Genomic DNA, 14,207 nt, shown 5'->3' on the forward strand with positions numbered 1-14,207 from the left:
AGAATTTTGCTGCTAAAAAAATCAAGGGTAAGAATGAAGTATAATGCAATATTTTGCCGACTGAATTAAGCTGACTGAATTATTTTATTTTATTTTTTACTAAAAAAATACTTGCTTTTAAACTCACCGATCCAATAATAAAATAAAATAAAATTGGATACATTGTGGAGCATTCTTAACTGCAGCGGCAGTGACCGTTACACACAAGACACAATACCCCAAACGTGCTTCCATGCTCATGTAGTAGTAGTACTGGAATGGAATCGATCTACAAACTTCAATTTCTTCGGAACGGTTTCAAAAATACCACTAAATTAAATCATTAACACTAGTGGGTACAAGTACTAGTAGTTGTATCCTCACTCCCTCACGCGCCAAAATCGCATCTGTATAACAAACACCTAACGTGGCACCATACACTATCTCCCATCTGTTCATTCCATCACGTGACCACTACACCTTTTTCCTCAAAAATCCAAATACACAAACCAAAAGCAAGGACAAAACCGTCATTTCATTTTCTTCTTTATTTTTTCCACCTGATAAAATAAAAGTCAAATTAAAAAATTAAAAAATAATAAAAAATAATAAAAAATTATACAAATACACTTCAACATTGAAGAAATAAGAAATTGACACCTCAAATGATCGTGTGAAGAAAAAGCTTGATGAGAGGAAGAAACTTTTTCACTCACATTGCGTTGTGAATTTGGTAGGTCAGTTCTATTTTCAGATCGTGACTCGTGAATTCATCTTCTAAATATTCTCAACTGTTTTATTTATTATTATTTGTCACTTTCTTTTATTATTCTACTTTATGATCTCGGTTTCGTCGGTGACGATTTAATTCTCTATATATCTTTTTCGGTTCATAAAATTCTAAGTTTAAAGCTATTTTTGTTAATTTTAGATTAGATTTTAAAAGTATCTTAATTTATCAGTTTGAAAAGATCCATTAGAGTTTTCAACATTGATTAGAGTACACTTTCGATTTAGCAGAGGTTACGTTGTTCTGTTGATTGTGTTATGTTATTGTTGATTTTTTGAAGTGAAAAAAAAAAACAGAGAAGAAGGTGAATAGTGAAAACTGAAAAACAAGGTAGGCCATGTTTGTTTGAGACATGTTGAATTTTTTTATTTTTTAATTTAATTATTATTTTTTGTAAAAAATGTAAAAATCTATTACTTTGTTCTCAAGCATTTTTATGATGAGTTCTGGCCCCATCACTTTTCTCTTTTTATTATTCTATTCTTTAGATGAAGCTTTGTATCAAAGAATGGCTTTTAATTTAAACCAAACTAAAAATATGATTATGATTATGATAATCTGTCTCTTAAAACAAAAGTTTTGTTTTTGGTCGTGAGTGATAATATTTGCCAACTAACAACTAATAATACAAACGTAAGCATTATGGTTTTTGTTTTGGTCTCTCTTTCTCTTGGTTGGATATAATCTAAAGTTAGCTAACAGTTGTTTAACAACCGTAATTAATGGGTTTATGTCTTGTACATAGTTAGGTAATTTCATCATTATGATTTATAATTTGTTTTTCATCTTTTATGGAACTTTATTTTAAATGCCTTGCATTTTAGGGAAATGAAGAATCACTTTAATAATGACCGGTGTTGCTTTTTCTCTTTTAGGAATCATGTGGTTGTTTTGAAATTAGATTAGCTTGTTAATTTAGGTGGAAAGAGAATTGAGGTTGGAAAAGTTAAGAAAATGGGAGCTATTGCTGGTGAAGAGTTGTCGAAATGGGAGAAGATGAATGGAGTGATGAGTGGTTGTGAAGAGAAGATTCTTGTGTTACTTAGGCTTAGGCCTTTGAGTGAGAAGGAAATTTCTGCTAATGAATCTGCTGATTGGGAATGTATTAATGATACTACTATCTTGTATCGGAATACGTTGCGCGAGGGTTCTACGTTTCCAAGTGCCTACACATTTGGTAAGAGAATTTCTATTTCAAATCTAAATGATTCTTTACTTTTTTTGAATTTTGTATAGATCTAAGTTGCATTTTGAGTAGTTTCAAATTCCACTGGTTTAAATCCCGGCTAGAACAATCCTTGGCCAGACCCGGCCCGGCCGAACTCAGGATTACCATACCCCTTCTCTTGAGAACTTTGACTCATGCTAGCTTAGATGCACTCTTTTCCTAATTTACCTAGTATTAACTTTTCTTTGTTTTTTTGTTTATGAAATCTGGTCTTAACTTTTGAAAATTCTTAAATATTGATATGAACATTTAGTCAATTTTTATTTGCCTGTTGGCTGAATCAATTTAAATAGCTTGGTAAGGTGTCAATTGTCAAACTCATTTCTTGTTTTTCTTTTCTATCTAAACTTTCATATTTATATATCAACCTTAATTTATTATATTTCAAAGATTTTACATAGGTTTATGAAATGATAATGTTTCAAAGTTTTTTATACTATGACATTATATTGGTGGTAATTTATCATGAACAGTGTTTCTGAATTGTTTGTTGTTACTTGGTCGTAGACAGAGTATTTCGAGGTGACTGTGATACAAAGCAGGTATATGAGGAAGGAGCTAAAGAAATCGCTCTTTCAGTTGTCAGTGGAATTAACTGTGAGTATAAATCATTATGTTGGTTGGTTTCTCGTGATCCATCTTCCGTTTTTTGATTAATATATAAGTGTTTATACATTCTTTCAGCAAGTATTTTTGCTTATGGGCAAACGAGCAGTGGAAAGACATATACTATGGTTGGAATAACTGAATTTGCTGTATCAGATATTTTCGACTATATAAAAAGGGTAATTAAACCATTAATAATTTATACAATTTATATGTCAAACTCTTGAGCATAATTTTTCACCAGAACTCTTGTTATTAATAACACAAGGTTTCTGCTTTGACTTGTTTAGCATGAAGAAAGAGCATTTGCATTGAAGTTCTCAGCAATTGAAATTTACAATGAAGTTGTTAGAGACCTTCTCAGCGCTGACAACACTCCACTTAGGTTGCGCGATGATCCTGAGGTGAATGCCTTTTAAATATATTGGACTGATTAGATACATGTATATTACAAAAAGTTTGCATAATTAACAATTATTTCATAATTTTTTTTTTCCCTTTTCGTTAGAGAGGACCCGTTTTAGAGAAACTCACAGAGGAGACTCTACAGGACTGGGATCATTTTCAAAATCTCCTATCCTTTTGTGAAGGTAAAGGAATTTGCATAGCTTTCTTTTATATATGGTAGTCAGTAGTCAATAACACCATTATATCCAACGTCGTTAAATAGCGGCACTGTAGCGCAGTGGAATTTGGATAAATCGCTATTAAATACAAAATATTGTCAAATACTGACTGTAGCGGCGCTCTAGCACTGTTGCGTAGAAGAATTTGAACAAACTGATTTTTTTTGCGATCTGTGATTGACAATACTGATTATATTTTCTACTTTATTGTCAAATAGCAATTGTTCCATGATACACTATTAAATACAAAGTATTGTCAAATAGTTACTAATAGCGGCACTATAGCACTGTTGTGTAGCAGAATATGAACAAACCAATATTTTATGCAATCCGCGATTGACAATACTGATTGTCTACTTTATTCTTGCAGATCAGAGACAAGTAGGAGAGACATATCTGAATGAAAGGAGTTCAAGATCTCATCAAATTATCAGATTGGTATGTGACTTCTAAAATATAGTGCTTTATGTTTCTTACTGATAGACTTTAGCTAATAGAGTGCTTTATGTAACCTTTTCAGACAATGGAAAGTTCTGCTAGGGAATTTCTGGGCAAAGGAAACTCAACCACCCTATCAGCTAGTGTAGTAAGTTAACGTTTTTCAAATCCATCACTTGTTCAGAGGATAAAATGGTCATAGAATGTTATATAGTTGTCTAACTTGTCTTTATTTCTCTGCAGAATTTTGTTGATTTGGCAGGAAGTGAGCGTGCATCTCAGGTATCGTCAGCTGGGGTGAGATTGAAAGAAGGTTGTCATATAAACCGGAGTTTACTTACTCTTTCAACCGTCATTCGTAAGCTCAGGTTGTTCACTTCACCCTTGGAAGTTCAGTTTATATTATTCTTTCTTCTATACAAATTGAACAATTAAAAGTTTAAGTTCCACACTGATATAATCTGATTGAATGCAGTAAGGGAAGACAAGGACACGTCAACTACAGAGATTCTAAGTTGACCCGCATACTGCAGCCTTGCTTAGGTGGAAATGCTAGAACAGCTATCATTTGCACTTTGAGCCCCGCGCGAAGTCATGTTGAGCAAACTAGAAACACACTTCTTTTCGCTTGTTGTGCAAAAGAAGTGACCACTAAAGCACAGGTTAATGTAGTGATGTCTGATAAGGCCTTGGTCAAGCAATTGCAAAAAGAGTTAGCTAGGTTGGAAGGCGAGTTAAAAACTCCTGCTACCTCCAATTGTGATTATGTAGCTTTGTTGAGAAAGAAAGATCAACAGATAGAAAAGGTCGTAATTTGCTTTCTGAATTTTCTTACTGAAGTTTCTTTCATTTCTTTTCTTCATATATCTGTGAATCTTTTCTTACTCCTTGGATGTTGATAACGTGAGTTTTAATTATTCAGATGGATAAAGAGATTAGGGAGCTAACTAAGCAACGCGATCTTGCTGAATCAAGGATTGAGGATTTGCTGCTCATGGTGGGAAAGGAGCAGGCATCTAAAAAAGTAATTCACATTTCATAATAATTGATGAAATTCTATTATAAGTTTGATTTTGTGCCTCTAAATTTGTATTTACTTGTTTTTGTTCAGTCTTGCATTAATAATTAATAATCATCTATATTTGGCAGGAAGAAGAAGATGCATGGGATGATGACTGTTCAGTATCATCAGAATCATCAAGCATTTGTGGTCCCAACGTACGCATTCGAGAGTTCAACAATCCTCACTATAATGGTGGAGGCAGTGGAAGTAATGAAGATGGTATGTCCTTTCTCAAGTAGAATAGTCTGATAAAATTGATGGTATTCTCTCAAGTAGAATTGAATCAGGACCAGTCATTATATATTTGTTACCTTTTGCTTGTACAGAAGACCTTGATGAATACTGCAAAGAAGTTCGATGTGTAGAGTTGGAGGAGTCAAGTAGAGACAACTCATCGCTAAGTGAAAATGGGGATTCAGCTTTGACAGTATCTGGAGGGGAAAATGGTACAAGCCAGGAAGTATCTTCACATTTGAATGAAGATGATGAACAATCTCTACGTGCCATGTCAGGAAATATGTCAAATTATAGGAATCTCAAATTGACTAGAAGCTGGAGTTGTTCAGAGTCTCGCATGGCTGGTTCTCCTGAGATAGGAGAAATAGAGAGGACACCAGCCAATGGGTTTGAAAAAGGATTCCCTGGAAGACCAGATGGTTTGTGGAAAAAGTTCAATCCATTAAATTTCGATGGTTCGACAAGATTTTCAAGGAACGATTCTGAGTTAAGTCAGTCGTCAGTGGATGACCTTAGAGGCACCAGCAAGAGAACATCTGGCGATGAGGATATTACTAGCATCCATACTTTTGTTGCTGGGATGAAAGAAATGGTCAAACTTGAATATGAAAAGCAGCTTGTTGATGGTCAGGTGAGAATAAATAATTTTATTTTCTATATTGATTCTTGAGGTTGAAGTTAAGAGTTGCTGATTTTTTAATTAATGTCCTAGGTAACTGAAATAGTAAAGAGTTTACTGATATTTTTTGTAAATTATGTTCATTATAGTCAATATAACAATGAGTAATGATCAATATATCGTTCTTTAAAAGTATTTTGTATCTATATTTTACTTTTTATATCATCTAAAAAGTTATTTTTACAAAATTTAGTTACCGTATATAGGCCGTGTTGTATCTTGAATATTAAAATATTCCCTTATTTGTGCCGCGTATCGATCCTGTGTCCATACTAGGTTTCTACCTTCATAGACATTACCAAACCTGGATATATGGATTGACATAATTATATGTATATGCACTATTTGTAATTTCATATTACGATGTTCCATTTGATGATGTGAAACTGAATTTGGAAGTTATTGCATAATCTTGACTATGTTTTTTTACAAGATTCTTCTTTCCTGAATTGCAGGAGTCAGAAGGGCAACTAGTGAAGCTAGTGAGGAATGTGAAAGATGTAGGAGTGGATCCAATGCAGGAGGCACCAGAAACTCATTTAGACTGGTCTCTGAAGTTCAAGAGACAGCAGAAAGAGATAGTTGAACTGTGGCAATCTTGCTATGTACCATTAACACACAGGACCTACTTCTTTCTTTTGTTCAGGGGTGAACAAACAGATTCCATTTACATGGAGGTAGAGCTTAGAAGACTAAGTTTCCTAAAAGAAACATTCTTTGATGAAAATCAGTCTGCGAAAGACAGCCAGACAATCTCATTAACTTCAAGGTTCGCACTTTCTGTCACTCCTACTTTTATTCGAGTATATGATATATTTAGAATCTAAGTGGTCATTTACTCGTATATTGACATGTGCTTGTTTTGGCACACAGTGTGAAAGCGCTTCGGCGGGAGAGAGAAATGCTGGTGAAGCTTATGCAGAAGAGGTTTTCTGAGGAAGAGAGGAAAAGGCTATTCACAGAATGGGGTATTCGGTTGAATTCAAAGCGCAGGAGGATGCAGCTAGCAGACCGTTTATGGACCAGCACTGACATGAACCATGTAATGCAGAGTGCTGAAATAGTTGCGAGGTTAGTAAGGTTTTCAGAGCAGGGACGAGCCCTCAAGGAGATGTTTGGGCTCAGCTTCACACCTCAACTCCAACTCACACGGCGGAGAAATTCATGGAAAAATAGTAACAGAGCATCTCTTCCATAGTCATTCTTTTTTTTTTTTTGTCGAACATGTGTGTACAGCTTTAGAGAAATTTTATCACATTCATCATCTTTGTTCACTTGTTCAAGCGTGACAAACTACTCACTTTAGAGGAGTTAAATCGCGAGACAAGTGTCTCTTCGTGGGGATAGAGATCCATTACTATTAACCTATACTTTAGGTGGTTGTGTTGTATTTATCACCATTATGGTTTTGTTGTACCGGTTAACGAATTTGACGTTCTTTTCTTCTCTTTTTCTTTTTTGGTGCAATTTAAGGTTTGTTGTGTTGCTTGCTTCACTGTCTAGACTCTTTTCTTCTGCTCACTCTGAAACAATTAAAGCATGTTCTATAAATATCATTTTTATTACTCATTATTAAAAATCGTCCGTGCACGTGTCAAGTGTGTAGCTTGAACTTCAGTTGCAACTGAAGTAAAGTGTTGCAGTTATAGAGACGGTTAAATTTAGAGAGAATGTTTCTCCATGGAGAAACACTTAAAAAGAGCATCCATGGAGAAACACTTAATATTTGAGTTTTATAGATTAAAAAAATTAGAAAATTAAAATATTGTATATTTAATCATATTAACTTTTGAAAGAAAATATAAATTCTTGAAATACTTGATTCAAGTCTCGCATAAAAAAGAGACATGGCATAAGGAGTGATACCCCACTTTACAAGCTAAATCTATAATGATAAATTATAGATCTTACAATAATTAATTCAACGGTGGATAACAACATCACTCAACTTTTGTAAGAGTAGTTTGAATTAATAGTGTGACATAGAAACATGATGTCCCTTATTATTGGCTAGCTAATCATAATCTTATGCAAAATTCTTTTGATGTTTTAAAGTATCATCTTTAATGACGTATTCGGAACTTGCATGTATAGGAAATTTCGTGTAGTTTCATAGTTTTTTTTTTTTTGGGCTTTATTCTCTTTATGTACAAAGAAAAAGGGGATCTCTCATAATTTACGTGTGTATGTCCATTAAACTAATAATTAAGAGTTTTGTTTAACAACATAGTGTGACACAAGTGGTAGATACTTTGATCCCTTAACCATTTGGTCCTGAGTTCGATCCTCAGTCAGTGCGTATGGAGAAGCATTTGTTGGGAGAGGTCAACCTCTTAAATGGATCTCAGTTACCTCGAGGGGATTAGTCTCTGCAGTTGTGCACGGAGGATACCTCTAGTTTACAAAAAAAAAAAGAGTTTTGTTTTTCGCGCCCCCTAACATTCCTTATGCACCCTATGAAATTACCAAACTAACCCCTCGCTTTTTAGGATGTGGGCACTTTTCGCATTCTAAGTAGGCAGAAAACAATTCGCATTCTAGAAAGCGAACTCGGTTTGTAGTTTGCTATCTAGAAAACGAACTCAGTTGCATTTTCCTATCTAGAAAGCGAACTCGGTGGCATTTTCCTATCTAGAAAGCGAACTTGGTTTGCAGTTTACTATCTAGAAGTTTATACTCAAACTCAACTCGATGACATTCACCCTTCGAAGTTTGCAGTTTGAGTATAAAATATTGTCACGCGCTATGTAGAATGCGAACTGAAACACATTTCGATATTTAGAGTGCGAACTCAATTTACATTTTTACACTTTAACTAGTGTACTTTATAAAAATATGGTTACTATCTTATATCATATTTTAATTTGCCACTAAAGCGGTCGTGACATTATCAACTAATCACACACATCGTAAACATAGTTATACAGAATTGTTACTTTATCCAATATGCCAAGTTTACATTTATCCTTGCAATATATATGTATCAAGGCTACAATAGTTGATAAGTTTGACAAAACATAGATAATTAGGTGAATGAATGGTTCACACTTTAATTTGCGAACTATGTTTAATATAAAGTTATTTCATGGGAGATGAGAGAAGGGTGAAGTGGACAAAAATATTTGATTTTTATAAGGTTAACATTCTAGAAAGCGAACTCATATTGCAGTTTGTTATCTAGAAAGCAGACTCTTTTTTTCCAATATTTGCTATTTACACACTCGCTTTCTAACTAGCGAAAGGGATAAATTTAGAATATCATGGGCGCATGTATGCTGGGGGTGTGAAAAGGAAAACTCTAATTAAAATTTAAAAGGGTTTGTTAGAATTTTAAAAAAGTAAATAGTGGATCTTGGAGATAGGATAGGATGGTAAGCCTTTTATGTAAAAACAAATTTGAACTGTTATACAGTTAGAAACAATTATACTTCCTCCAAAATTAAGGCCTAAATATAAGGTTTATTGGATATATAAGGAAACAAAATAAAACGAACCTATTATTTAGGTGCAGTTGGAAGATAAAATGATGGAAATATCAAATGGGAAATATATCCTTTTTGAAATACATTACTTGGATATCAAGTCACCAACAAAATAGATATATGGTTTACTTACTTGAGATAAAAGAATATTAGGAAATTAACGAGTTTCACCATATATATAAGTTCACTATCCACACTTTGGTTTTGCATAATTTTCTTCCCACATTACCTTCACAAATTCAACCTAATCATCAATTTTCAATTAAATGTTCTTGATTCAATGTGTAGGATCTAAATCCAACAAGAAGAAGATAAAGAGAAAAGCAAGCTCATGGATAATATTGAATGAAGAAGATAGGGATTAGAACTTGGTTCAATATTTGTATTCTTCTTGGTTTCATATCATCCAGGGTGCTTGTTTTCTTCTTTGACTTTTTCATAATCACTTTTCTTATTGATGGTTTATTCAATTGAATAAACCGGTGAAGATCTTATGGAAATTGATATTATTGATCCATGTTGTTGCTATTTTTTTCGGTCTTTGTAAAAGAGTGCAATAGTTTAGAAAAATATTGTAATCACTATTTGGATCCTATTGTTCATGTGATAAGATCTGATTCTTTTAAAATGAGTGATTCACTTTAGAGTGTAAAGTGATTAATATCAATTGTTAGTAAATTAAAAATAGATATTATATGTACATCCATATACTTGACACAAAGAATCTGTTTTTTTGCCACTGTAGATTGCATCTAACTATGCCACGTCGGATCCGAGTTGGTGGGCCATGGTCGTGTATTTTTTGCAGCGTGTAAATATTTTCTTTAATTTTTTTTATGAGCTGTGTGTAGAAGAAGATAGGTAGGCATAGACCGGCGCTGCTAGCGATGAATCTGGTCGTGTTCCATTAATTTGTTCGTGTTTCATCGAGAAGTTTCATCTGGGGTGGGTTCATCTGGTGGAGGTGGAATGGGCGCTTATTTTCCCCCCAAAGAAGCTTAGCTTGTTTTGAATTTTGAATTCTAGGTCATTTTCCCTCCTAATTGGATTTCTTCTGATTCAGTTGCCTATAAATTGAGTATGGGGGAGAGTTGCGATGCACATATCGAGTTCAACAGGGTGTAGTTAGGGTTTGACGGTATGGTGTATAACGATAAGCTGAAGGAGGATGGTAAGTTCGATGATGTTGCTGAAATTGGTCGTATTAAGGTTAGGGTGCATGCTTCGTCTGTGGAAAGTACCTGCTTTTCTTAATCCAATTGAATCCAATTCGCTTGAGATGGTTTTGGGCGATGAGAAGGTAAGTCTGTTTTGTTTACTGTATTTAATTTGTGTTGATCGTGTGTTATGTGTAGATAATGAATTATTGGTTTATTAATTTTTAGGGTGGAAAAATTCATGCCACTGTTAGGAAGTTTCCTACCTTCCTCAATCCATGTGAGTCCAGATCTCTTGAGATGGTTTTAGTTGATGAGAAGGTCGGTGTTTTTTTACCACTTTTGGCGGTGCCAAAATAGAAGGTGTATGAAGTAGCAGCCAAGCGGCCAAGCCTGTGGTGAAAGCTGCCATGGAAGGTGTCAATGGTATGAAATGATTATCTTGAAAAAGGGAAGGTTGATATCAAGTTCGATGAAAATCTTCGTATCAAGGTTAGCTCTCTTGAGATGGTTTTGGTTGATGAGAAGGTCAGTGTTTTTGTGGTTATGTCTAATGTTTACTGGTTGTGTGTTATTCATTTTAATATAGTTTTGTCTACATGTGTGGTATGTATATAATGTATGTAATGATCGATTAATTGTGTATTAGGGGGGAAAATACATGCTACAATTAGGAAGCAACTTATTTATATGTTTGAATCGAAGCTTGAAGAGGGAAAAATCTATGAGATTGGCATTAACGAGCTAACTAAGTTTTGCATTCATGCATTGGCTGCAGAGGAATCTGAAACAGACAGTGAAGAATCGGATGTGAGTGATTCTGATGGAGAAGACACATCTTGGATCTCATGGTTCTGCAATCTCAGAGGAAATGAGTTCTTTTGTGAGGTTGATGATGATTACATTCAAGATGACTTCAACCTTTGTGGATTAAGCAGCCAAGTGCCTTACTATGATTATGCTCTTGATTTGATTTTGGATGTTGAATCCTCCCATGGTGAGCTTTCGTTCATTCTTTGTTACATTTTTTGCAATGGAATGTTAATGTTTGGATTGTTATTTATACTTTGCTTTGCTTCTTTCCCATGGCGAGCTTTCATTCATTCTTTGTTAGATTTTTTGTAATGGAATGTTAATGTTTCGATTGATCCTTTTTTTTGTTATTTATACTTAACTTTGCTTCTTTCTATACTGGTGAGGAAATTAGTATTCTTGAAGCTAAATTCATGTTGTGTGTGTCTGACTGTAGCTCTGTTTGCCTTTTCGGTCATTCTTTTTTTTTTATTGTACAACTGCTTCTATGGTTTAATTGGAATTCTTAGGCGATATGTTCACAGAGGAACAAAACGAGTTAATTGAATCGGCAGCAGAGATGCTTTATGGTATGATTCACGCACGTTGCATACTGACAAGCAAAGGAATGGCTGCCATGGTAACTCTTTGAATCACAACCGTAACGGGTTATGTGATGAAGTCGAGAACATAGACGAGTACTATAGTGATAAATGAAGAAGTTTCCGCAATTTTAATGTTTCCCGATTCAGTTATGTGTGCTCCTATTGATTTTCATCAATATGGGGTGCTATACCTTTTATCTATTATTGGATTTTTTTCTGTCAAAGATTTAAGCTGATGCATATTTTTATCACTGTCACTCAGACTATTTTTATTATCTTGCGCCTCATTTTGCTTCCCTTCCTTTTGATTTTCATTTGATAGTCTTATATATAAGTAGTGTGTTTATGGGGATGTAACCTTTTAGGTTTAGTTTTTTTTTTAGCAATTACTTCTTAGTTACAAATGCCAGCTTGTATTTGGTATCTGGAAAGTAAAAATGATTTGCGTGCGAGTTTTCTCTCTAGACATGGTTAACCATAGGGGTGTACATGGGCCGGATTGGGTTGGGTTTGGCCAAAACCAAAACCCAAACCACATATGGTACTCCGGGTTGGGTTTAGTAAAATAATTTCTGTGAACTACTACAAAGTCAACCAATTTCGGTGAATATATTTATTGTGCTTGAGTGAGTTGTTATTGCAGACAACACTTTGCTGTTCCATAGTAGAATACTAGAAAATAAAATTCATACTATGAATGTTTTGCATAACCACTGTGGGTTGGGATTGATAATCTAGGTCCTACTATTGTGTTTCCAGTTGTTGTAGCCTCAAATAGAAGCACAGTTTCTGAAAACTTTTGCATGCTTGTGTGTTTATAAAACTAGCTGAACAGTGACCAAATTTTTGGAATTGTAAATTTCTTGGAAGACATGTTTCTCTATTTTCTCTCTTTCACACACTAATGTTATGCAGTTTGTCGTTCCTATTTTTAATATAATTTCAGAAATTATTTTAATAATTTGTTTGTTTGGTATCGATTCTATATATAGAACTTATGTTTTTTAACCTGATATGTATATCAACTTTGGGATGATTGTATGTTATTACTGTTTTGGTTATATAATTGTGGTTAGAATTTTTTGTTCAACACTGTGTGCTATACTTTTATAATTTCCTTGATTCTATCTATAGACATTGATCGAGCTTATTTTGGAACAACATTTCCACACCTCTTCTTGATGACATACGGCAGCCACATAAACCATCTCAGAGCTATGTTCCAAGAGTTTTTGGGTTCAAACTTCACAAGCCATGAAGCTTAAGCTTTCATGAAAGTAAGAGGCTGTCTGTTTTATAAAATATCCAGCTTGGAGTCATTGCATTCAAGCTCCAAGTGTCGGAGATATAAATAAATTTCAGTTGGCTGGTGTGCTCTAGGTTTGTTGTGTCCTGTATCATTGTGTGGACCAGTAATGGTCTTTTTCATTTCTAGTGGTTTGGATCTGTTTGTTATGTGTAGTTATTTAGTTTTTATGTGAAGTCTCAAAGTTGCAATCCTTCTATTTAAGCTCCAGGTTATGTAGTTTTTAAGAATTTTATGTATTATTGTGTGCTTTATGTGTGTTGTGTCACATATCATCCTTTGAACAATGAATGTGTTAGTTTCCCTCTATAATAAATTTTGATAAAGCAAACAATTTGGAAATATTATATATTGTGGATAAGTTTTGATCAGATTTACTAAATTATGCATCACTTTGGAAATGCATCCTTCTCAATATATTTTTTAGTTTTCTGTTAGCCTGAGAGTGTTGGTAAGCACTAAGCAGATATGAGAAGTGATAAGTACACATTCTCTAACGGACTCTTCTAACACACCCCAACAATCACAGAAGTTGCTCTTTTTTTTCAATAAATTAATTTTTTTCATTTTATAATACCCACAATTGGAAAAAAAACTCAATGTCGGATAAAACAAAAGTCATCCGTGCGGGAGCACGGGTTAAAAAACTAGTTATAAACAAATCACAACTTGTTACAATTACAATATGGATTTCTTCACTTTACACTTTATTCACTTTAGAGATTCAAATCCATGTGATAGGGTTAAATAAATTTTTGATCCATTTAATCATCTCAAATTTTATTTTTAGTTTCAATATGAAATATTTCACTTATGCAAGGATAGAGAATTTGTCAAAACACTTTGAAAACACTTATTAATTATCTGAAGAACACTTTGAAAACACTTATTAATTATCTAAAAAATATCTGAAGAATTTGTCAAAACACTTTGAAAACACTTATTAATTATTTGACCACCGCGTTGACCACCTCCCTCCACCATCTTATTAACTATTTATTTATTAAATTATATAATTAATTGAATTTGGAAAATTGGTTTTTTTTTAACAAAAAAGAAATATTGGGCTTTTTTTTTAATGGGCCTCAATTTAAAAACCAATTTTAAACCAATTATAGAAAATTGGATATGGTTTATAATTTATTTTTTTGTATTGGATTGGTGTGGTTTTTTTATAAAATGGATTTGGTTATTAATTTTGGATATGGTTTGGTTAATG

At 33.7% G+C, this 14,207-nt stretch overlaps 2 protein-coding genes and 1 long non-coding RNA gene across 3 annotated transcripts; all 3 read left to right on the plus strand.

Moving 5' to 3' along the window:
- Window positions 1–609: 609 nt before the first annotated feature.
- On the plus strand, window positions 610–7,089 carry LOC123917371 (kinesin-like protein KIN-7E). The gene is given in 16 exon segments (XM_045969072.1): window positions 610–716; window positions 1,645–1,946; window positions 2,505–2,594; window positions 2,682–2,782; window positions 2,894–3,007; window positions 3,112–3,193; window positions 3,600–3,667; window positions 3,750–3,815; window positions 3,911–4,035; window positions 4,143–4,473; window positions 4,590–4,691; window positions 4,817–4,949; window positions 5,057–5,598; window positions 6,102–6,415; window positions 6,520–6,743; window positions 6,746–7,089. Coding segments are annotated over 15 exon segments (2,592 nt in total). The 5' UTR covers window positions 610–716; window positions 1,645–1,723; the 3' UTR covers window positions 6,823–7,089.
- A 2,842-nt stretch (window positions 7,090–9,931) lies between these two features.
- Window positions 9,932–11,030, plus strand: LOC123917372. The gene is made up of 3 exons (XR_006812439.1): window positions 9,932–10,428; window positions 10,514–10,813; window positions 10,935–11,030. It is a non-coding gene; the product is annotated as an uncharacterized LOC123917372 (long non-coding RNA).
- An 11-nt stretch (window positions 11,031–11,041) lies between these two features.
- LOC123914787 (casein kinase II subunit beta-2-like) lies at window positions 11,042–13,287 on the plus strand (the record flags this gene model as incomplete). Its single annotated transcript, XM_045965960.1, has 3 exons — window positions 11,042–11,282; window positions 11,608–11,717; window positions 12,878–13,287. Coding segments are annotated over 3 exons (414 nt in total), but the record flags the coding sequence as incomplete, so codon positions are not given.
- Window positions 13,288–14,207: the final 920 nt, after the last annotated feature.

This window comes from Trifolium pratense, linkage group LG3, assembly GCF_020283565.1.
Source record: "Trifolium pratense cultivar HEN17-A07 linkage group LG3, ARS_RC_1.1, whole genome shotgun sequence".
Classification (NCBI taxonomy): domain Eukaryota; kingdom Viridiplantae; phylum Streptophyta; class Magnoliopsida; order Fabales; family Fabaceae; genus Trifolium; species Trifolium pratense.